The 25,514-nt window shown below is 45.2% G+C and overlaps 1 protein-coding gene across 5 annotated transcripts in view; it reads right to left on the bottom strand.

Annotated features, from left to right (window-relative positions):
* Positions 1-12,740: 12,740 nt before the first annotated feature.
* Positions 12,741-25,514, bottom strand: part of PSMD12 (proteasome 26S subunit, non-ATPase 12) — a 37,530-nt gene continuing 24,756 nt past the window's right edge. For 2 of the 5 annotated variants that reach the window (XM_089901451.1, XM_089901454.1), the window contains one exon: positions 22,990-25,451. In XM_089901451.1, the coding sequence (XP_089757577.1) occupies positions 25,224-25,451 (228 nt within the window). In that variant the 3' untranslated portion in view covers positions 22,990-25,223. Of the gene's footprint in view, positions 13,124-22,739; positions 22,832-22,989; positions 25,452-25,514 lie in introns of those variants that run through there. The other 3 variants (XM_089901452.1, XM_089901453.1, XM_022589210.3) reach the window with 3 other exon arrangements.

Here is a 25,514-nt window from a genome sequence, read left to right as displayed (position 1 = left end):
CCTACACGTGAACCTGACCCATGTAGATGGGGTGAGACCCACACAATCCCCAGACCCTCACCTGGGGTCACACATCCACACTCACCAGGGTGACCCCACCATCCAAGACTCCACACCTGGGGTCACACATCCACACACAAGAGTGACCCCACCTTCCCAGACCCTGCACCCAGTGTCACACATCCACCTCGGTCAGGACACCATTGCTGTGTTGGGTGGACCCACAATGTGTGAACAAGCCGGGTCCGCAGGACCTCCTAGGACTGTAGAAAGAAGTGTAGGGTCCGTCTCCTCTCCCGACACTCATCCCAAGAAGTCAGTCCCCTCCTGTTTTAACTTTGGTCCTGTGCTATTTTAATTGTTTTTAAAACTTTTCATGCTGGGCTTCCCTGGTGGCGCAGTGGTTGAGAATCCGCCTGCCGATGCAGGGGACACGGGTTCGTGCCCCGGTCCAGGAGGATCCCACATGCCGCGGAGCCGCTGGGCCCATGAGCCATGGCCGCTGAGCCTACGCGTCTAGAGCCTGTGTTCCGCAACGGGAGAGGCCACAACAGTGAGAGGCCCGCGTACCGCAAAAAAAAAAAAAGTTAATGGTAAATGATTTTTGATTCATAGGACTTTCTGAAGTTATTCCACAAATATTATAAGACATGAGAAATTAATGTAGGTATTACATGTGTCCTTTGAGGGATGAATGGAGAAGCAAAACACGATCCATCCATTCCATGGAATGTTATTCAGCCTAAAAAGGAAGGCAATTCTGACACAGGCTACAGCATGGATGAACCTTGACAGCATTATTCTCAGTGACATAAGCCAGACACAAAAGAACAAATAATGTTTGATCCACTCACACAAGGCCCCTAGAGCAGTCAGATCCATAGAGACAGAAAGTAGGATGGGGGGGTGCCAGGGGCTGAGGGAGGGGGAATGGGGAGTCAGTGTTTAATGGGGACAGTTTCAGTTTTGCAAGATGAAGAAGTTCTGGAGGCAGATGGCAGTCGTGGTTGCACAGCAGTGTGAATTACTTCCCTGAAATGTGCATTTAAAAATGGTTAAGATGGTAAATTTTATGTTATGTGCATTTGACCACAATTTTTAAAACTTAAAAAAATAAAAAAACAGGGCTTCCCTGGTGGCGCAGTGGTTGGGAATCCGCCTGCCAATGCAGGGGACATGGGTTCGAGCCCTGGTCCGGGAAGATCCCACATGCCGTGGAGCAACTAAGCCCATGCACCACAACTACTGAGCCTGCGCTCTAGAGCCCATGAGCCATAACTACCGAGCCCACGTGTCGCAACTACTGAAGCCCGCGCGCCAAAAGCCCATGCTCCGCAACAAGAGAGGCCACTGCAATGAGAAGCCCACGTAATGCAAAGCGAAGAGTAGCCCCCGCTCGCCGCAACTAGAGAGGGCCCGGGCGCAGCAACGAAGACCTAACTCAGCCAAAAATAAATAAATAAATAAAATTTATATTAAAAAAAAACAGTAAATAGTCCACGAATGCAACAAGATGCACACTTTACTAATAACCCAGGGAATTAAAACCATAAGAAAAAATTATGCGTAGACCTACCAGACTGGCAGACATTAAAAACACGGTATCAAATATCAGCGGGACGTGGAGCAATGGAAAGCCTGGTACATGCAACAGTGGTGGGCATGCAACCACTGCTAAAACAATCTGGCCTCAGCAAAGTCCCTACACACAGACCCACACTGCTGCTCCCAGTTAAACACAAACCCATGAGCACTGCACCAGGACACACTGTCATGGACTCTGCAGCCACAAGAGCCAAACCCAAAACCAACCTGAAGGACGTCACAAGCAGATGTAGAAATGAACTATGTGCACTCGTATGAAGCATGTTCGTATTCACCACTGTTTTCCAGCTGCCTCCCCATAACTTACTCCCCTCAAAAGAAACCCAAAACCCTTTGCTTTGTACAGCCCCAGATGGGTGACAAGCCGGAGTTCTAGTCACTCTTGGGGTGACCATCAGTGGGTGCCCCCCTGCATATGTGCAACATCATGAATGCATCTGTGAACTAACATGATCCTAATGAACTTGTGTGTGCCTTTCTCTTGTTAATCTGTCCTTGGCCCGTCTTGCATATGGGGCCCCCGCCAGAGAACCCAAGATGGGCAGAGAAAAAGATGTTCTCTCCTCCTCTGCAGCGAGACCCTCCCTCGATATGTGGTCACCCCAGAAGCCTGGTCACCCTGGATATCTGATTGGTTACTCATCCTCCACCCCGCCCCCCCCCCAGGTGATGTCTGATTGCAAGGATCCCAGTAGATCAGTTTAGCCAGAATCCCCGCTGACCCCCAATGTGTACTCTTAGCAAGAGTCCATCTCTGCCCCCTCATTCTGCTCATTGGCTGTAAACCCCTTGCCCACGCTGAATTCAGAATGGAGCCTGGTTCTATACAGAGGCTTCTTTTCCCCCATTGCAGTAGCTCCTGAATAAAATCTGTTCTTGCTGTCTTCATCACCATCTGGCTCTAGTTCTCTTTGAGAGAGGACACAGCAGGAAGAGAAGACAGCGGTCTACACACCAAAGAGGGAGCCGCACGAGAAACCAACCCTGCCAACACCTTGAACTCGGAGCTCCAGCCTCTGGAACCCATGAGACAATAAATGTCTGTTGTTTAACCACCCAGTATGTGGTGTTTGTTACAGCAGCCCCAGGAAACAGACACCATCCTCTGAGAGAAGTGGTGAAGAGCTGGGTTTGCACCTGAGCTCCACCACCAGCAAGCCACCCTTGGACCAGTTACCCCATCATCCATGCCTTGGTTTCTCATCTGTAAAATAGGATTGGTAATAGTGCCCATCTCAGAGCGTTGTAGGGTGGATTCCATGAGCTAAAGTGTATGAGGTACTCAGAATTGGGGCCCACAATAACCATGCAGCGTGTTGGCCATCACCCCAACATTTTGGACCCTCTCCTCTGGTGAGGAAGTGTTCCCTCTAGTCTGGGGGAGGCCCACCCACCAGTACCATTTCCAGCTGTTAGAAACTCTTTGTTTACAGCTGTGGGGGATCAGAACTTGCCACCCCAAATAAGCCACTTTGGCATAAGGGTTACTTTGAGTTGAGATGATTGAAAAGCAGCGAAAAGAAAAAGTCTGCCCTCCTCCATCTGCCTGATCCCTTTGTGAGGATGTACCTGTACCAGGAAGGGGAGAAAGAATCTTATCATCTGAGAAGGTACTGGCTTCAGTCTGCATAACCTCACTAAATGAGCTCTGTCTTCCATGATTTTCCCCTGTTTATTTACCTTCCCACAACTTCCTGTCCCTAGAAACTGAAACCTGTTTTCCTTTGTCTCGTCAGTTCTCCAGAAACTTATCACCCTTTGTTAACAGGCACACAAGTCCTTAAGTCTGTCTTTTTGTGTCTCTGCTTCCTTTTTATGAAGGGCTCTGTAAACAGACATAATAAACCTTTTGCTCCTGTTAACCTGTCGGTCGTCAGTTTAATTTGCAGATCCCAGGTACAGAACATAAGAGGGTAGAGGAAAAGTTTTTCATGCCCTACACATCAGGTACACCAAGAGCCAACCCCCCAACGTTCTTGTTCTTCCTCAGCAGCAACAGAGACCAACCCTCTACCCACCTATGAGACACTCAGCTAGCACCCCTGCCGACATCTTCTCTCACAGCCTGTCCCGAGGCTCTCTCAGCTCATGCCTTGTCTTATAAATGTCCCCCCAGGTGTGAGCGTGGGACCACAGGCCACCTGGGGGGCATGTGACATTCAGGCAGCAAGTGTCCAGGTGGCTGGAGCTGGACTCTGCCACGCAGCACACACGGGAGTGAGTCCATCCCTGTGCCATCAGCTACGATGGCCCGCCCATCCCCCACGCAGATTTCTGAAATGCTTGTGGATCAGGGCCAGGGCTCAGACCCCAAAACCCCACCCTCAGGACTCTGCAGTGTGGGATGGCTGCATCCTAGGGACCCTAAGTAGGAGTGTGGTCAGCCCCGATGCAGGGACACACACCTCTACTGTCCATATTAGGAGAACAGGGGCAGGTCTGCACCCCTCTAGACCACCCACCCCACTGGGCCCCCCTTCACAGCCAACTGGAGTACTGACTGGCATCTGTGTCCTCCTGTATCCTGAGTTGGGCCAGGTCTCAGTGATCCCAGACGCAGGGGCTCAGGTAACTCCTGGGATCTCATGGGGATTCCCCATTTGCTTTTAAGGGAAAACCACTAGGTTTCAAATGAAGGGAACCAGAACTCACCAACTCAAAATGTGCCCGTTTGGCGTAAGCATTATTTTGAGGGGAAGGCCACTGAGAACCAGGAGACTCAGGAAACGCTCTAAGAACAGGGCACAAGCATTCTGTGTGTAAAGGAAATTCACACTGATAAAGAAAATGGTCGGGATTCCCTGGTGACGCAGTGGTTAAGAATCTGCCTGCCAACACAGGGGACTCGGGTTCGAGCCCTGGTCTGGGAAGATCCCACATGCCACGGAGCAACTAAGCCTGTGAGCCACAACTACTGAGCCCGCGCACCACAACTACTGACGCTTGCGCACCTAGAGCCCGTGTTCCACAAGAGAAGCCACCGCAATGAGAAGCCCACGCACCACACCGAAGAGTAGCCCCCACTCGCCGCAACTAAAGAAAGCCCATGCGCAGCAACAAAGACCCAACGCAGCCAAAAATAAAGAAAGAAAGAAAGAAAAGAAAAAGAAAATGCCCATTTGTAGGGCCCTCTCCTTCTTCCATACCTAGGCGAGGAGGCCGCTTAACAACTCTCATCAATAAAAAAGTCACCAACTTGAATCTGCATCACAAACCCCACTAAACACCCTTGTTCACTGTGCTTTCCTGGCCGCCTTCCCATTAAATACTCCCCCCGAACCCCTTCCTTCTGTCCAGCCCATGATAGTATTTAACTCCCCAGTTCTCACTGCCTCCTTGAGTAACGCTGCTTTATAAACTCCCACACCTACATACATCATTCAAAAAAAAATTTTTTTTTTCTCTTGGGTCTCCCCTGGTGGCGCAGTGGTTGAGAGTCCGCCTGCCGATGCAGGGGACACGGGTTCGTGCCCCGGTCCGGGAAGATCCCACATGCCGCGGAGCGGCTGGGCCCATGAGCCATGGCCGCTAAGCCTGCGCGTCTGGAGCCTGTGCTCCGCAACGGGAGAGGCCACAACAGTGAGAGGCCTGCGTACCGCAAAAAAAAAAAATTTTTTTCTCTTGTTAGTCTGCCTTTTCTCATTTTAACTTCTGGGTTCCAGATACTGGACCTGGAAGGGGAGAGGGCACCGGAGATGGCTGCCATCCATTGTGAAAGCCATATTGGCATCTTCAGGAATGGCGTGAGCCATTGGTAACCACAGCTACTGTTAGAAGTTAACTTACAACCTTACACTGCATAAACTATATTCACAATAAAGGCAGCAAATTCTGGAAACTCACCACTACTACTGTAGACCTCACTGGTTGTCGTACTGCATGTACCACCGTCCCTGCTTGCTCTTACCCCCTCCCACCCATAGTGTGTGTGGTGGAAACGCTCTCTGGGGTTCTTCCTGACTCCAAGTTCAGGAACATCATGTTGGAAACCTGAAACTGGCCACTGTGGAAATACCTGGGAACGTCTACACCACAGAAACGGCAAATGCCACAACCCAGCCTTGGCTGATTGTTTTGTTGATGGTCTAGAGTTAGAAAGTGATGGGGAAAGTGTGACTCGTGCAGACCAGGTGCATAGGTATGTGTCTGCGGTGCTGCACGGTAAAGACAGAGAGAACACTCTTCCGCATCTGAAACCCAGGATGCAATTCAGCAGAGGCTGCTGACGTCAAGGAGGAAGGAGTGAGGTTCTACACACATGGAGTTCGCAGTCTGACTCCTTAATTACAAGAAAATACCAGGCAATGTCAGAACCGCTCTCGTGTATCGACTAGGGGACCATGGGTGATGGGGAAACAGGAGCCGGGCAAACATCCACAGAAGCATCCCATGAGGCCCTGGGCTCTCTGGAATCTATACCAGAGTCCTGTCCATTAGCATTTGTTGTGAATTGTGTGCTACGCATCCTGTATATCAGTTTACCTAATAAACGTATGTGCCCATACATGCACCTTTTTGGGGAAGACCATCGATAATAATTGTGTGTTACCTGTTATTACATGATATCCGCATATTATCATCTCTGTTATCTGTGTACCACTCTCCTTCACATCATCTTATTTCATAAACCGCGCACGCATGCTGCCTCTTCTTTCCTTGGAGAGCGGGGTCCTGAACATTGGCCAGCACACTCCTGCCCCCGACCCCGTCACCAGCCCCTGGCAGAACCCGGACCCTCAAACATCTGCTGGACTCACACCCAAAACCCAGGTGTCCAGGGGTTTGGATTTTCCAGACTTTTACCTCGATTTCACAACTTGCCAAATTGGATAAACACGGCCACTTTGCACACTCAGATGTCAGCGAGGGCAGTGGGCAGAGCTCCTGTGCGACGGAGGAAGAGGAACACAGTGTGTCCGACAAGCAGGTCCACAGTTACGACCACGGTGAAGCTGGGCACCCTCACGTGAGAACAAGACAAGGATGCTGCTGCTCCAGGATGTCTGCGTCCGGGCACCGTCACCACAGGAGAAAGGGTCACCCCAACAGACCTCAGCCTCACTCATGCCTGAGTAAAGGAAGGAATAAAGGAAGGAAGGAAGGAATGGGTGGTGACCCAGCAGGGTGTCCACAGGGACCGAAGCCCCTCCCCCAGAGAAATTCCAGAGTCCCTCCCAACAGGGAGCTTGCCTGACACCTGCATTGCAGGCCCTCCACACACTCCTTGACCCCAAACACAGGTTTGTTGAGTGAATGAACAAACATCACCCCCATGTACAGTCACTAGAGCCCCTACGTTTTAAGACTGCCCCTGCACCTTAGAGGCACACAGACATTTCTATCTACAGGGTCCAGTGTTCCTCCAGGAGAATCCAGCTAAAATGTGAACTTGAAAGTGGAAAGGTCACCCCTTCCCTGTACCTGTCTTGTACCTCCCTCAGGCCTGCCCACCTGCTCGGCATCCTCAAGTGCACACACCGGATTGATTTGCCTGTGACTAATAGCGGCAGTGGTTCCAGAAGCGGGGGCGGTGGTGACTGTTCTATCACTAGCACGTTGCTTTGCAATTTTAATCCTCGACTGAGTGAAATAATTCCTGGGGCCTCATCTACCTTGAGACAGAACAGAAAACATCCATCCACAGTGCAGACAGATTTGCAAAGTAGGCAGGAGAACTCGGTTTCTACACAGCCCACCTGGGACTCACACTGGGCAGCATAAGAGCAAATCTAAATTCAAACCTCTGGCCTTAATTCTCCGAGAATAAAGGGCGACTTCCCCCTTTCCTTTCCTTAGGACATTTATTTTAGAAAACATGGGAATTCCTTCTCTGTCTCTTTGAAGTGTGTGCACATCTTTTAAAGACGGACATGCCTCTGACACTCTCACATCTCAGAATGTTTCCTGCAGAACTGGGCGTGTCTCAGAAATGTAATGGAGGAAAAAACCCTGACTCCCAGCTCCTGGAAGGAGAACCTGATTCCAGCGGGGCCTGGCTCCAAACACAAACTCGCCTCCATCATGAAGAAATCAGGGATTGTTTTATCTGGGAACATGGATGGAGCAGGCGGTCTCCGCTCAGCTGCACAGAGGGTAAGACTCTTCCTTCTCTGCAGCCTCTCAGCAGGTCTGCCCCTGATGCCACCTGTGAGGCGCACCCCACTGTGGTTTCATGCTGGTTCCAGAATAAACAGGGTCTTCTCTCCTATGTTTGTGGAATGTCCTCTCCCTCCTGGCACATGTCAGGGTCTGAGTGACGCCCCCCCACTCGTGTCACAGCCTAGGATCTGAGTGTCCCCTTCCTCCTGTCACAGCCCATTGCCTTTCGACAATGTTGAAGCTGACCTGAAGGTCCAGAAATCCCCTCACCCTCTGTGTCCGGGAAACAGCTTTCCGCAAAGACCCTTCCCCACAAAGGCTCAGCTGAGACTCAGGATCCCCCCGTTCCTGACCAGCCACACAGACCCAGTCCCTCCCAGGGCTCATCAGCCGGGAACTGACCCACTCCTTCCGAGGGTCAGTCAGAACAAGGGCTGGTTACACACGCGGCCCCATCCTCCCTGTCCCAGCCTGCAGCCAACCACTGTCCCTCCGCCTGGCAGAAGCCCTTCTCAGAGCACCTCCTGCGTCGGGGTCTCAGATCCACGTGCCATCAGGCTACCTTTCAAGCCAACCTCACACCCGGGCCTTTATAGCTGTGTTTGCACCCCTCCATGGAGAAACCTCCTTTGTCCCAACTATCCAGATGCTTGCAAACCTTGTTGGGAGTTATCCCTGTTGTCATAGTCCCTGCTCGACAGCAACAGTCCTTCTCTAGTTTTATATTCCCCCTCTACAGTAATAATCCTCCTCTATTGTTATATTCCACCTCTATGGTAACAACCCCTCCCCAGAGAGTAATAATCCTCCTCTATTGTCATAGTCCCCCCTCTACAGTAACAGTCCCCCCTCTAGACTAACAGTCCCCCCTCTAGAGTAAGTCTTCCTCTACTGTAATAGTTCCCCTCTATTGCCATAGTCCCCCCTCTACACTAGTAGCTCCACTCTACTGTCACAGACCTCACTCTACAGTAATAGTCCCCTCTGTATTGTCATAGTTCCCCCTCTGCAGTAACAGTCCTCTATTGTAAAAGTCCTGCTTCTTTTGTAATAGTCCCCCCTCTACAGCAATAGACCTCCATCTATTTTAACAGTCTCACCTATACTACAATAGTCCCCTCTCAACAGGAATAGTTCTCCACTATTGTAATAGTCCCCCCTCTGGTAAAAGTCCACTCTCTACAGAAACAGTGTTGCCTCTGCTGTAATAGTCCCCTCTACAGAATGGTCCCCCTCTATTTAATAGTTCCCTTTATTATAAGTCCCCCCTCTATTGTCACAGTCCCTCCTCTATTGTAACAGCTCCCCACATTATCATAGGCTCCCCATTGTAAGATTCAGCCCTCTACAGTAAGAGTCCCCCCACTACAGTAGTAGTCTTCCTTTATTGTAAGAGTCCCCTCTTCACAGTAATATCCCCCCACGTGGTCATAGCTCCCATTGATTGTCATATTCCCCCCTCTATCATATTAGTCACCTCTTTACAGTAATATTGCCCCTTGTACAGATATAGTCCTTCCTCTGCAGTAAGAGTCCCCCCTCTATTGGAATAGTCCCTCCCCCACTCTCACCCCCTTGTAATGGTCCCCCCTCCTCCTCACAATAATCCTTTTGAAATAAAAGTCTCCTTTCTAGCCCGGATTTGATTTTATTTCATAGGCCTCAAGGGACTGCAAGGGTGACATACAGCAAGACACTTATTGCAGGGTCCAGGCGTGAGTGGTGTAGAGGCACCTGTGGATGTATGTCCCCCTTCATGTAGGGCACCTGTTGGTATGCCTGTGTCACCATCGCAGGGGCACCTGTGTGTGTCTGTCACCATTGTGGGGACACCTGTGGGTGTGTGTCTGCATCCCCATCATAGAGGAGACCTCTCCCCAAACACAAGTCACATGACACTAAGTGTGTCCTGTCCACTCCTGTCCCCATGTCCCCAGGCCTCTCCCCATAACTCAGGTCACCTGACCACTGAGTCTCCTGTCCCGTCCTGTCCCATATCCCCCAGACCTCTGTTTCATCAGAATCTGGGTCACTTTGTAACAAGTCCCTCATCCTCCCATTTGTTCCCTCCTGAGGTCATGGGTTTGTCCATGGTGGGAGGAAAATCATCCCATCCCCGGGGACACCAATCCTGCACTTGCCAGGCACTCACCACCTCCCACAGACCCCAGCTCTCTGGTTTCCAAATACAGATTCAGGTGTGCTCAGCACTAGTGTAAACCCAGAACCGCCCAGGCAATCCCCACTCCCCAGCTGCAGCTCAACCTCCAGCCCTGGGCCAGTACCCCTGGGAGTAAGCTGGGTGCACCTGTGCACCCCGATGCCTTCCCCACCCAGCGCTTCCTCAGCTGTATCCACTCCATTCTTTGCCTTCTCAGTCAACATGAGACTCAGATGAGCACCAGGAGAGGATTTCACAAAATGCAGCAGCTGCAAGATGAGTTTAGGTTCCAGCCCCAGTGAGCCGCCTGGATGTTCTCAGGCGAATGAACGCATGGACGTGCACACAGCCGGCAAACCCGCCCGACGTTCCCGTCCTCCTCCTCACCCGGCCTCCCCGCGAACGCTCAGCGGGCTCCTCAAACGCTTGCCAGGCTCCCCAAATGTTCACGGGGCCTCCTGACCGCTCACCGGGAACCCCAACTGCTCGCCAGTCTCCCCAAACGCTCAGCGGGCTCCCCAAATGCTCACCCACACCGACCTGCCCGATGGCCCTGTCCCCGCAGCATAAGGACAGGGCAGGAGACCACAGCCAACAAGTTCTTCCCCGACCCCGACCTGACCTACCGACTCGGTTGGCGGCACAGGAGACGGTGGACTTGTCGCAGCCCCAGTGAGCCGCAGCCCCGGGGCTCCTGCGGGCTTAGCGGCTCTGACCCAGCAGGGCGCCCATCTGCCCACCCCACCCCAGCCCCGACTCCCCCGCCACCCCGGCGCTGGCAACAACGGAGCCGGCGAGTGGACGCCTCCCCCCTGGGGGCCCCAGCCCTCCAGCCCCTCCTGCTGCCCCTCCAGCCCCGGCGTCCCAGGAAAGAAGAAGGAGCCGAGGCCTGAGGGGAGCGTGGACCACCCTCGACCCCCGCCCCCCCTCGAGACTCTGAGTTCAGCTGTGCAGGCGGTACCCACCGCGCGGTCCAGCAACAGTTCCAGCCTCCTCGCTCCGTCTCTCACCGCGGGAGCCTCCGGCGCTTCCGCAAACGCTCTGGGCCGTGATTGGATGTGAAACACCCACTCCTGTGAGGGTGTGGGCGGGGCTGCCTCCCGCAGCTGACCTGTCCCAACCCCAGCGCGGGCAGCAATCCCCCAACTCTGGAGGGGACCCGCTGTGGGATCACCACTTCCCCCAGCTGGTGGCGGGGGGGGGGTCCCCAGATCCTCACGCCAGACAGTATGGAGGGACCAGACCCTCACAAGGGACGTGAGGGCTTTCTGAGTGTGACCATGGCATCCAGTAGTCAGATGGCGGCGTGTGAGGACGTCCTGGGTGTGACCTCGGGGTCCAATGGAACGTTCCCAAGATTATAGTTGATTATGTTGGTAAATAATATTCAATTTAAGCTCAGCTACAAGTTGCTTGACTTGTGTTCAGGCCTCTGATGGCCATAGCTGACTTACAGCATCCCCCAGAATTAAAAAATACCAAATGCATGAAACCAGTTATGTATGAGCATAAGCTGATCTGATAGTCCATCCAGATGTCTTATTTAGGGGGAAAGAGTGGGCAATTTTAGGTGAGATGGCCCGGAAGTAAGAACCAGATGCCAGATATCATTCATTTATAGAAATCCCCATGGTTCTTGGGCCCAGAAAAGGGGAGAGGCACGTTTGTGGACGAGTTGATGGTTTATCAAAGTTTTCTGATTAAGCTCTCTGGTTATCGGTTATGATAAGCATGTTGACTGGAAATGTTTGGACAAATTGTGGTATGTACAATTAATAATGTTGGGAATTCCCTGTCAGTCCAGGGGTTAGGACTCTGCATTTTCACTGCTGAGGACCAGGGTTCAAGCCCTGGTTGGGGAAGTAAGATCCCACAAGCCACACAGCGCGGCAAAAAAATAATAATAATAATTTTTAAAATAGGGGCTTCCCTGGTGGCACAGTGGTTAAGAATCCGCCTGCCAATGCAGGGGATACGGGTTCGATCCCTGGCCTGGGAAGATCCCACATGCCGTGGAGCAACTAAGCCCGTGGGCTACAACTACTGAGCCTGTGCTCTAGAGTCCGCGAGCCACAACTACTGAGCCTGCGTGCCACAACTACTGAAACCCACATGCCTAGAGCCTGTGCTCCACAACAAGAGAAGCCACCGCAATGAGAAGCCCGCTCACCGCAACGAAGAGTAACCCCTGCTCACTGCAACTAGAGGAAGCCCGCTCACAGCAACAAAGACCCAACACAGCCAAAAATAAAAACAAATAATTTAAAAATATATAAATTTAATTTAAATTTAAAAATAAACATACATCTTATATCAATCACTTCAATTAGCCCTGTGAATATTCCATAGGGACTGGAATCTAATATGGATTAAACTGTTTAATGTGTCCTGTAATATCGATAGGCTGAAGTACATGCTTATACACATGAGGTAGATAATTAATACACGATTACATGATCATGTATTATGATAAGCATAGGTATTGTACTTATATATGTGGAAGGGCATGTAATGCACAAAGTACAGTATAATATCTGTTTTTATAATGTCATTTTTTAATACTTACACAGTACTTAAAGATAGTGTTAATGTCCCATAAGCAAATTGTTCAGGGAATAGTTTCAGTAGAATTTCAACTTTGGGAGCTGAAGGTGGAGCTGGAGCCTCTTTCTTGAGTCTTAGGGAGATATGTTGTTCTCCTTTTCTGATTCAAAACCAGGGTAATAAACAGACTACAAAGAGTCTTCTTTTTAGGAGGTTATTTTCAATAATGCTTGTTATTGGTATAAGAACAAGAATTAAAAGAATTAATAGAAGCTATAGAATAGATGCTAGTTCGGGTTTGTGCAGCCAAAAAATGAAAATGAAGCTCAGATTGATGCAGGCCAAGTTTTATTCTGTGGCCAAGGAATGGAGAAATGGGAACTTAGTTCACAGATCATCTTGCCCGTGTGGTGAGAGGGATTTGATTTTAAAGAGTAAAGACAAATGCAGGATGGGGAGGCACATGCATTAGTCTAGGGAAGGGGCAGCACTTCCCTGGAAAGGGGAGCCACACCCTTTTTATCCTTTCTTGGTCCGTATCTTCCAGTCAGGGCCACCAGTAGGTGTGTCATCTAGTAGCCAATGTAGTAAACTCAGCAGAATGAGACTGAGGGTCTGTTGGAGGTCAGATTCGTTGCCACCTTTGTTCCAGCTGGTTCTATCTGGTGTTTATCTCTTCCTATAGCTTCCTTCTTCTGTCTCCAGACCCTGTGACTTAAAGATACACGTTAATTCCTGTTCAAGCGGGGGTTGGTGGATTTTGAGCAAAGAACCGGCACAGCTCTGGCAACAAAATCCCCCCTTTTCTGTTACTGCTCCTCATTCTTGAGGGGCGCTGAAGGGCAATGCTCTGCCTTCTGAAGCTGCTTCCTGCTGAACATGGGCATAGTCTTCCCCTGGATTAGAGGAGCAGAACTGTTCCCTGTGTTGCCTAAAATATGTCTGGTGGTCACCAGGCTGTAGTCCCAGTTGCTTGTACCCTTGTGTTTGTGTCATCTGAAGTTTGCTGGCTTCAAGCCCTTTGCTAACGAAGTTGACAAGGCAGTTAAGGAGGCAAGGCCCGAAGATGAGCAGAGGATAATAGCAGTTAGTGGGCCAGGAAATGGAGGAAAGCAGGTTAAGCTGGGGAGGCTCTGTTTGACCGTATTCCAGATGGAGCTTGGATCTGGACTTTGTGTGTTTATCTGTGTTACCACTGAGCTTGCTCATATCTCTCTCATGTTGACCTCAATCTGACCAGTTACTGACATACATGCAGCAGGTTTCATTCATAACTGCACAGACTCCCCTTGCTCAGCCAGGAGGTCGTCAAGGGCTTGCCTATTGTCGAGAACAACATTTGACAGTGAGTCCAGAGAAGCACAGAGTCCTTGTAAGGCATCCCCTGTATTTTTAGACAAGTCCTCAAGGGCCCGTACGTTGATTACAACATTGATCACTAGGAAGATTTACAGATGGCTTAAACTCTGTGTAATCATGTGGAAAATGCCAACTGTCTTAGCCTGGATTCCCCAGAAAACACAGCCTGAGGCAAAAGCTTATCTGCTACTAAAGTATTAGGGAGTGTGATTTCGGGGGGCAGGAATGAGGTACCAGGGGAGGGAGGCCAGGAAGGAGAGAGAGGCACTACCGGAGGACGATGCATCATTAAACCTGCTGCTGCTCAGTGTGGCTGGCTGCTCAGTCCTGGGGGACTGTCCTCCAAGAAGTCATATAACCAGCACCTTCCTCCCTTTTGGCAGCACAAGCTCACCTGTGTGCCAAGCTGGGGGTCCTGCTGGGTCAACAGGGAAGCCCAAGGGCAGGAGGAGGGAAGTGGTGAAGCAGACCCAGGGCAGGACCTGGTGTGGCCACATCAGCTTGAAATCATTTGCATCTACACAGAGATGATCAGTGAGTTTGTGGCTGGAAAAGTGACAGATGAAGCCCAGAAATTCTCAAGTGGTGCATGAATGGTATCTGATAGGCCATCTGAATACCAATCCAAACTGCGGCTCTAAAGAATATAAGAAGCAAAATGTCAGTGAGGCCTTAGAGCCTCAAGAGAACGGCCCTTCCAGAATGTGTTCAAGGATATTTACAACAGCAGTGTTTGTAAAGGGGAAAAAATAAAAATCAAGAACAAAAACTAGGGGAATTCCCTGGCGGTCCAGTGGTTAAGACTTCACCTTCCAATGCGGGGGATGTGGGTTTGATCCCTGGTCGGGGAGCTAAGATCCCACATGCCTTGGGGCCAAAAAACCAAAACATAAAACGGAAGCAATATTGTAACAAATTCAATAAAGACTTTAAAAAATGGTCCGCATTCCCAAAAAAAATTCTTAAAAAAAAAAAACAAAAACTAGGAAAAACCATTCAAACAAAATGGAGATTGGTTAATAAATGATGATATCTAAGACAATAAAAATCTATGGCTTATTAAAAAGAATGATGATGGGGGATAGTGGGGGGAGACAGGAAGAAAGGATTACAGAGGGACAGCAGGAAAGTTTTGGAGGTTGGTGACACATATGTTCACTATTTGCTATTGGTGAGAGTTGGCAGGATGAATACAGATCTAAAATCTGATCAAGGGGACTTCCCTGGTGGCGCAGTGGTTAAGAATCTGCCTGCCAATGCAGGGGACATGTGTTCGAGCCCTGGTCCGGGAAGATCCCACATGCCACGGAGCAACTAAGCCCCTGTGCCACAACTACTGAGCCTGCGTGCCACAACTACTGAAGCCAGCACAACTAGAGCCCATGCTCTGCAAAGAGAAGCCACCACAATGAGAAGCCCGCGCACCACAACAAAGAGTATCTCCTGCTTGCCGCAACTAGAGAAAGCCCACGTGCAGCAATGAAGACCCAACACAGCCAAAAATAAATAAATAAATATATTAAAAAACAAAACAAAAAAACTGATCAAGGGACTTCCCTGGTGGCGCATGGTTAAGACTCCATGCTCCCAATGCAGGGGGCCCGGGTTCAATCCCTGGTCCGGGAACCAGATCCCACATGCATGCCGCAGCTAAGAGTTCGCATGCCGCAACTAAGGAGCTGGCGAGCCGCAACTAAGGAGCCCGTCTGCCACAACTAAGACCCCACGCAACCAAATAAATTAAAAAAAAACCTGATCGAAATGTACCCTTCAAATATGTGAGGTTTAAGGAATTCCCTGGCAGTCCAGGGGTTAGGACTCCACGCTTCCACTGCAGGGGGCACGGGTTCAATCCCTGGTCGGGGAATTAACATCCCGCATGTCGCGTGGCCAAAAAAAAAAAAAAAAAAAGTGAAGTTTATTGTATGTCAATAAAGCTGTTAAAAATAATAAAAACTGAGAGTGGGGTGGGGGAAATGGAGAGATGTTGGTCAAAGGGTACAAATTTTCAGTTATAACATGAATAAGTTCTGGGGAGCTAAGGTACAGCATGGTGACTGCAGTTAATAATATATAATAATGTGTTATATAGTTGAAATTTCCTGAGAATAGTTATTAAATGTTCTCACCATACACACACACACACACACACACACACACACACACGCACACACACACAAGATAACTATGTGAGGTGATGGATGTGTTAATTAGCTCGATTGCAGTCATCATTTCACAATGTATACATATATCAAAACATATTGTACACGAGCTATAGGACAGGGACTTCCCTGTTAGTCCAGTGGTTACAAATCTGCCTTCCAATGCAGGGAACGCGGTTCGATACCTGGTGGGGGAACTAAGATCCCACATGCCATGGGGCAACTAAGCCCTTGCGCTACAACTAGAGAGAAGCCAGGGCACTGCAACTACAGAGCCCACGCGCTCTGGAGCCCATGCACCACAACTAGAGAGAAGCCCGTGCGCGGCAACGGAAGATCCCACATGCCTCAACTAAGACCTGATGCAGCCAAATATAAATAAATAAATATTTTTAAAAAATCTATAGGACATAAAATTTGAAAACAACCTTGAGACTCAGTGCTTCCAGATGCATCTAAAAGAAGAAAATGAAAACAGCTCTCAACAATTCTCCTAGTTTAATTCATTTTGAGTAGCAGAACTGGATGATTTTGATCCAAACCCCAGGATTCCAAGGAAACTGTTTTGACAGTTTACCATTTATAGGAGAAGCCGGTAATTCATAAACATACACACGTCACGATGATACCATCTCAAAAGACATAGCATCTAATGCGGCTCTACCAAGCTGTAGTGTAACTCCTGTGACCAGTAAAGAGTTTGAAAATGCTTTGACAGAAAGAGCACTTGAATGTAATATCGGCCAATGTTTTCCTGAACGTAAAACGCTGCCATAAACATTCACAAAGAGCATGGGAATTGAAAAGCCAGAAAGGAAATGAGTGATAGGTATCTCATGGGAAGGAGCACAAATTCCTTGCAAAGGCATAAGTGTTCTATAGGCACTTGTATCCCATCCAACTTTTACCTGACAACTGAGTTTACTTTGAATGACTTCAAGTAGTGAGCAATTTGCCTATCTCAGCAAACATTCCATAATAATTGGAGTTTAGCTAACTTATTTCAACAATATGGTGTATCTCAAAAGCCAGGGAAGTATATAAATGGTTGAACATTCGATTTCAAGATTAAAAAAAAAAATGCTTCAGGCCCAAAATGAAGTTGTTGAAGTTCAAGATAAGAAAAGGACACTCTTCTCTCTTTGACCAGGGAGAATACAAAAACTGTCTCTCAAGAAAGACTTCACTGGATCACATTTATTACCTTGGTGAATTTTCTACATGCCAGGTCTGACCTCTGAACTTGTAGACACAGAAACCTAGTGTTTCCAGCTCAAAGAGCAGATCCATCTTTCAGAGGAAAATATACACCATCTATCCATTGCATTCTGGCGTATAACACCAGAATGATCACTTACTTATCACTAATGAGAATTTAACTGTCATCCTCATGATCAACTCTTCCTCTCCTGGTAGGCAAATATATATGTTATCAGAAAAAGTATGTATGTAAAAAAAATTAAAAATAATAAAATGTATGTATTATTTCTCGTTTGATTTTTATTATAGTAAAATATAATACCATAAAATGTACCATTTAAACCACTTGTAAGTATAGAAAAAGTATTTAAAACTTGGAAGTAGGTAAAAGAGATTGCTGGGTTTTCTTTCAGTGCAGTGTTGATCTTGACTTTGGGCTATTTTAAAATTCTGTAGGAGCAGAGATTAATTTACAGATTTCTGTCCATTAGTGATGCAAAGTGTCTGGCAAAATAGGAAACCTCAAAACATTACAATGCATGGCCCTGTTGGACATTAACCAATTTTGTATCTAGCAGTTTTATTCTTATATAAATATCCCTTTGAACTGGTTTTAACATCTTACTGGTTCCCTTATTAATTGTAAGTTGAATAAAATCTTTTTTTAAAACATCTTTATTAGAGTATAATTGCTTTACAATGGTGTGTCAGTTTCTGCTTTATAACAAAGTGAATCAGTTATACATATACATATGTCCCCATATCTCCTCCCTCTTGCATCTCCCTCTCTCCAACCCTCCCTATCCCACCCCTCTAGGTGGTCACAAAGCACCGAGCTGATCTCCCTGTGCTATGTGACTGCTTCCCACTAGCTATCTATTTTACGTTTGGTAGTGTATACATATGTCCATGCCACTCTCTCACTTTGTCCCAGCTTACCCTTCCCCTTCCCCATATCCTCAAGTCCATTCTCTAGTAGGTCTGCGTCTTTAGTCCCGTCTTGCCCCTAGGTTCTTCTGACCGTTTTTTTTTTTTTTTAAGATTCCATATATATGTATTAGCATACGGTATTTGTTTTTCTCTTTCTGACTTACTTCACTCTGTATGACAGTCTCTATGTATGACAGTCTCTAGGTCCATCCACCTCACTACAGATAACTCAGTTTCGTTCCTTTATATGGCTGAGTAATATTCCATTGAATAAAATCTTTGATAAGCATATTTTATATTTACATGAGTCATGATCTTACCTTGTTATAAAAAAAAAAAAAACCTAAGGTGAAATTCACATAAAATTAACCATTTTAAAGTGAAAAACTCAGTGGAAAATAGTATATTCACAATGTTGTACAACCATCACATGGATCTAGTTCCATACTTTTTTTTCTTTTTAATTTGGCTGCCTTGGGTCTTCATTGCTGCACGTGAGCTTTCTCTAGTTGCAGCAAGCAGGGGCTACTCTTCGTTGCGGTGACTTCTCTTGGTGGGGAGCACAGGCTCTAGGCACGCGGGCTTCAGTAGTTGTGGCACGTGGGCCCAGTAGCTGTGGCTCCCAGGCTCTAGAGCGCAGGCTCAGTAGTTGTGGCACACGGGTTTAGTTTCTCCGCAGCATGTGGGATCTTCCCAGACCAGGGCTCAAACCCCTGCATTGTCCCCTGCATTGGCAGGCAGATTCTTAACCACTGCACCACCAGGGAAGTCCCTCCATAACATTTTTATCACCGCAAAATAAAATGCCTGATTCATTCAACAGTAACTTTCACTCCCTCCTCCCCCAAGTCCCTGGCAAGTACCAATCTGCTTTTTTCTCTTGGATTTACCTATTCTGGATGTTTCATAGAAATGGAATCACACAGTATGTGGTCTTTTGTGTCTGACTTCTTTATATTTGGCATGTTTCAGGATTCATCATCACCATAGCATATATCAGCATTCCTGACTTTCCTTTTCCTGGCTAAATAATATTCTATTGTATGGACATACCACAATGTATCCATTCATCCTCTGATGACCAGTTGGGTAGTTTCTGTCTTTTGGTTATTTTGAAAAGTGCTGTTATGAACATTTATGTACAAGTATTTGTTTGAATACTGTTTTCAGTTCTCTTCGGTATATACCTAGGAGTGGAATTGCTGGGTCATATGGTAATTCTATGTTTCTGAGAATCCACTGAACATGTTTTCCACATGACCGAATCATTTTACAGTAGGTTTTATCTTTTTGAAAATAATACTTGGTAAGTTGTCAGATAATACTTCGTAAGTTATCATTAACTTAAGTTAAATCATTACCTTAAGTTTGCTTATTGAGTATTAAGTCAGATCAGGAGAGCTTATTATACGACTTTAGGCTATTTTTGCATGCTGCCTCAATTTCTTGAGAACTGTTTCCAAAAATGGGACTATGGGCTTTGGGCTGTAATTCCTGTCCCCATTTCCATAGTTAGGATGGCCCAACCTAAAAGTCCAGAACACTTGGATTTGGTGAGCTAAGGATGTCTCTCCCCCACACACACCCCCGTGTACTTCTATGACTAATTTTTCTAGCTTGCAATGGCCACCTCCTTGATTGACATTTTAGATATAAATCTTAAAGTTAGTAAAGTTAGAGTTATCTGGTTATTCTTCAAAGTCCATGCATTTTGCAACTATGAGCTAGGCACTATTCTGGATGTTGAGAATTTAGTTGTCAACTAGTTGTGAGAGTTGGTCTCTAGAAGCTTACCTCCTTAGAGTCAGATTTTGTCAGCCAGGGAGCCATTACATATCTGCTTCTCTGCTTTGGTCCAGAATATGTTGCTATTATCATCTAAATCTTAGAGGAAGAGTTTACTTCCAAACTCTTACTACAATCCCTAAGTACTGATGGCAGAAGAAAATTACATTATCCTTTCTTTCAAGATTTGCATGCTAAAAGGTGAAGGGGATGCGGTCTTGTATAGCATTTCCATTAAGTGGGAACACTTTGAATAAAATAACGGCCCTGCATTCTACACACAATGGAAATCGATGTGGAAGCACCAGGAAGCCAGCTGTTTAGTATTCTGTAGCGAGGCATCACATTGTACATTTGGCAGCAGCAGACAAGATACGCATTTTAAGAAACATCTATTCTTTCCCAGCATTCTCTTTGCTATTTCTTGAAGGTTAGTTAGCTCTTTTAAACTTATCTAATTCTTCAAAATCCTTAAATGCATATGAAAATCTTGATCAAGTAAAATTAGTTTACATCATATTTAACCTTTTTACTTTCTGTGCTTTCAAGTGACATTTAAGCATTAAAAAAAAAAAAAAAGGCATTATGAAACCAGAAAGTTTTCTTTCACATTTCAAGGAAAATGTCCAAAGTTCAAATTAAGATATGAAATTAAACAGGGCACTAAATTTAGAAATATTAAAGATGAAGATTTTTACTGCAGGGTTGGTACTCATTACGTTTTAAATGAGGCTGTATGTATGGGAATATAGAAAAATTAAGAGAAGGTGTTATCTGTGACACCCACTTTTTTCCTTGTAGATAAAGCTTCTTGCGTTGAGAACATTATTTCTACAGCCTGAAGTTTCTGAAAACTTGGCCCAGATTTTTCGTGTCTGTGTAAATAATATTTAGCAACTTTTATTATTCATATTAAATAATACTTTTATTTGTCCCAGAGATGCCAAATATGCTTTAGACTTTTTGGTACTAAAACCCTAAAACATTCTTAATGGGTTTCAGATACAAGACCACCTATTATAAAGACAGGAGGGCCCTATTTGATGCTAATCACTCTACTGGGACTTATGCACATGATACACATCCAACATGGCTGACACTTGGTCTTATAACTCTGATGTGGTTCCTATTCCATTGACCCCCTTGAGAGTAGGTTCAACAACACAGTTCTTTTGGAATTTGTCTTTATGGTTAGTGAGATAAGTTTTAAATAGTAACAGCTTTACCGGGAATTGGTCCCTCTGGTCTACCACATCATTCCCTTGTACATAAATATTCTTTTGGTTTTAAAAGCCAATGCGCAAATTGAGTGAAGGGTACAAAGGACCTCTCTGCACTATCTTTACAATTGCCTCTGAATAATTTCTTGTTGTTGTTTTTAAGCCAATATACCTAAAAGAACTGAAAACAGGACTTCAGATAGTTGTATACCCATGTTCACAGCAGCACTAGTCACAATAGCCAAAAGGTAGAAAAAATCCAAGTGACCATCAAAAGATGAAGACACAGAAGTGGTCTATCCATACAATGGAAATCTATTCAGCCATAAAATGGAATGAAGTCCTGAAACATGCTACAACATGGATGAACCTTGAAAACATTATGCTAAGCAAAATAATCCAGTGACGAAATGGAAAAATATTGTATGATCCCACTTACACGAAATATCTGGAGTAGGCGAAGTCATACAAACAGAAAGGAGACCATAAGTTACCAGGGGCTGGGGAAGGGGGGCAGATGGGGAACTACTGCTAATGGTTACAGAGCTTCTGTTTGGGATAATGAAGTTTTGGAAATAGTGGTGATGGTTGTACAATACTGTGCATGTAATTAATACTGAATTGCACACTTACAGGGTAATTAGAAGTTGGAAGCTGAGGATCAAAATTCCAGTGATATGCTAGTGAAGGGTTAAAAAAGATTAATTGGGGGCTTCCCTGGTGGTGCAGTGGTTGGGAGTCCGCCTGCCGAAGCAGGGGACACGGGTTCGTGCCCTGGTCCGGGAGGATCCCACATGCCGCGGAGCGGCTGGGCGCGTGGGCCATGGCCGCTGAGCCTGCGTGTCGGGAGCCTGTGCTCCGCGGCGGGAGAGGCCACAGCAGTGAGAGGCCCGCGTACCGCAAAAAAAAAAAAAAAAAAAAAAAGAAAAAAAAGATTAATTGGTTAAAACAATTTAACTCAACAAGTGTTTAGGTTTCTATTATGTAACAAAATGATGGATACAACGATAAACATGGTTCCCAATCTTATAGAGAGAAAATAGCAAGATGATGAAACTTTTGCAATCTTCAAAGAGATGTCATTCAATTCTTTCAACATAGGAAATATTAAGCTCCAAATTAGGGACACTTTTATATCCACTCAAAAAGTGAGAACATTACATCTCAGGGGGCAGGATAAAACTAGACTTTCCAATCGCTAGGCTCAAAAACAAATGAAAATGGATAAGCATCACCCTGTAGCACAATCCTAACTTTACTGACATTCATGTTCACTCAATATTTTTTTCTCACCAAAATATCTTTTACAAACTTAACATGGTTCTTTTCTTGCATTTACTGCAAGTATCCTCAAGGAGTGGTTCTCAAAGTGTAGTGCATGGATCAGCAGCATCCGTGTCACCTGAGAACTTGTTAGAAATTAAAATTATTGAATCAGAAACTCTGGGGGTGGGGCCCGTAATCCGTGTTGGAACAAGCCCTGCAGGTGATTCGCATGTGTGCTAAGTGAGAGAACCATTGGTCAAAGCACAATAAGGCACAGCCTGTCACCAACCCCAAATCAGAAAGAATCCAGGGGAAAAAGCCAACCTGTTGCAATGTACAAAATGTTTTCTCACTGCTTAAAAACAGGATTAGAGGGCTTCCCTGGTGTCGCAGTGGTTGAGAGTCTACCTGCCGATGTAGGGGACACGGGTTCGTGCCCCGGTCCGGGAAGATCCCACATGCCGCGGAGCGGCTGGGTCCGTGAGCCACGGCCGCTGAGCCTGCGCTCCGCAACGGAAGAGGCCACAACAATGAGAGGCCCGCGTACCGAAAAAAAAAAAAAAAAAAAAACCAGGATTAGAGAGGTAACATGACTTAGAAAGAAAAATGAAAAGTATCTGTGGCTTTTTGTTATAAACAGTAAAAGAACTGAAAAAAGTGATCTTTTAAAGTATGAGTTTATTCTCCAGGTTTTCTTAAATATCCACAAATTAGTGCTTTTATTGCAGCTATATCCAGAAGCTGGAAACAATTTAAAATATGTTCTTTTATCATACATTTAACACTTAAGAGATAGAATGCAACAGTATGAATTTTAGAGATGTTTTTCAATGATTCAACAAAAAGCATATGGAAATTGATAATTACAGAAATAATGATTGAACTCTAAAATAAAAACATAAATTATATAGAAATGAAAGGGTAAAAGGTGTTTCATTAAAAACAAACAAACAAAAAAAACAGTGGCTCATCACTTCTCCTGCTGGTTAGTAACCTAATGAAAACAATGAGTCAAGTATTCACTTCTCCATATTAAAACAAAGTGGTTCTAACCTTTTCATGCACGCCAGCTTTAGGTCAGAAATGCGAGCCAGGATTTTAGGTTCAGAACATCTCAAATATTTTACTGCCTTAAGCTAATGGATTCTTCTTTGTAACACGAGAAATTGGTAATAACTCTTAAGTTTGCTTGGACAGAAAAAACAATGGATGAGCAGTTAATCAAGTTAAGTGGGATTTGGTCACTGGGACACAGTTGCAAATGGCGCCAAATCAGAACACACAAAAAGCTTAGTTTGAGGGTGAGCATGTTAAAATAAAAAACAAAGAAGAGGAGCATTTGAGATCTTTACAGAAACATATTTGGCCAAACAGTCTAGGTTTGGCAAGTACAAGGGGAATGAGTCCCTAGAAAGATGAAGTTAATGAGAAGCTAGATTCAAATTAGTTCCAACTCAATTTACAAATTAACAATGCAAAATGATTTTATTTTCCATCCTTTTCATTCAATAGAAAATTAAAAATGATATTCTTACTGCTAACGTAAACTTCTGATGTTTCTTACCTTGCCATATTTTTTGTTAGTTTTTAAAGATAAGTGATAGCAGATATTGTTATTAATGTGACCAATACATTAAATTTCCAAAGAATAAAATTAGATTAATACTACGTTATTATTCACAATAGAGGTTCTACAACTGTCCCCAGCCCTGGGATCACGAAATAGGACGATTTAGTGATCATTAAATGGAAAATGAATTGTGAAAACTGTTGTTTCCAGAATGCCTTTCCCTCTCTATTTGTATTTTTAAAAAAAGACCTTATACTTTCTTCACTTAAACATATTTTAAATAACCTAACATTGTTTCCTTTTTCCATTTTCTCTGAAATCAAATTTTAAAACTTCTAAAATTTGCTCATAGTAAGTGATCTCAGATGTTTCTTTTAACAGTAAAACTACTTTAATTCTGTTTAAAAAAAGTGTCAACACTATACCATTTGCCAAGAGGGTGGCCTGAAGTCTCTTTTTTTGGTCATTTTTAACGCATTTTAGGTTGTTATCTAGCAGGCATATAATGGAATTAAAGTTCCTATAGGAGAGAATGAAGTTGGAGCATTAATGATGTAATTACACATGGAAGTTAAAGCCACAAAGGAGTTATAAAAGTGACCTTGTGTATTAACCTCTGTCAACACAATTAGTTCAACACCTGGTCAAGTCAGGGAAAGGGGGTAATAATAAGCTACTGTGACTGAAACTAGCTTGACTCAAAAAAAAAAAAAAAAAGTCTATAGCCTACCAGATAGCTCTGTACACACTCAATCTAGAGACTTTCTACCACAATACTAAAATACAAATCCTTCACAAGTCACAACTTTATCCCAAATGTTCTTATAGGTTCTATGCTGCTTTTTAAATTCTACTAAATAATCAATAGCTTTACAACAAAATTAATTTTATTTAAAAAACACTTAAATCACTATCCCACAAAATGTTTAGAAACACAGGTAACCATGGAAGGTAAACGTGCATATACTGCTTTTATTATTATAGTTATGGTTGTTAGCTGAATGAAAACAAATAGTAGCTAAAAAGGTTTCAAATGATAGAATAACATATTTAGGTAAGTTATAACAATTTTTTGAGTACTCAGACAATAGAAATGTATTATATATTTTTGCACCAACTGCACATGCAAAGTTAACAATGAAATCGAGGAGCTGAAGATCAAAAGGGGCCTCAAACATGTTCACTAGCTTTTAAATTTTAGACAAAAGAGCTGAGAATAGAAAAAAAAAAAAAACCCAACATATACACCATAAAAGTCTTTTTCTTTTTTAATGACTTCCAATTTTAACTCTTTTCTAAAAGCACTAAGGGCATGGAGACGCTTATTGTAGATTATGTATCATCTCCTCTTTGGCTATGAGGTGTGTGGTTTTGTTAACTAGAGACATCAATGAGTTCAGTTTCTGAGACCAGTCATTTAATAAATTATTTGGATCCTTGGGTCTCTGGAAGTTGATAATTCCTGCCAACCTGTCTACTTTAGCAAAGATGGTCTTGTTAACTACTAGATTCGAGAGAAAAGCCTCTGACTCCTGCAAGAGAGAGACAAACTGGATTAAGACAAGATAATTTTAATTATCAATAAACAAAATTTAAGGAAAGCATTCTCTACA

Source organism: Delphinapterus leucas, chromosome 19 (genome assembly GCF_059928025.1).
Source record: "Delphinapterus leucas isolate spDelLeu-1000000601 "Yukka" chromosome 19, BTC_Dleu_Yukka2, whole genome shotgun sequence".
Taxonomy (NCBI): Eukaryota; Metazoa; Chordata; class Mammalia; order Artiodactyla; family Monodontidae; genus Delphinapterus; species Delphinapterus leucas.
Note: the sequence above shows the minus strand (reverse complement) of the source record. Positions and strands in the feature narration are given on the sequence as shown.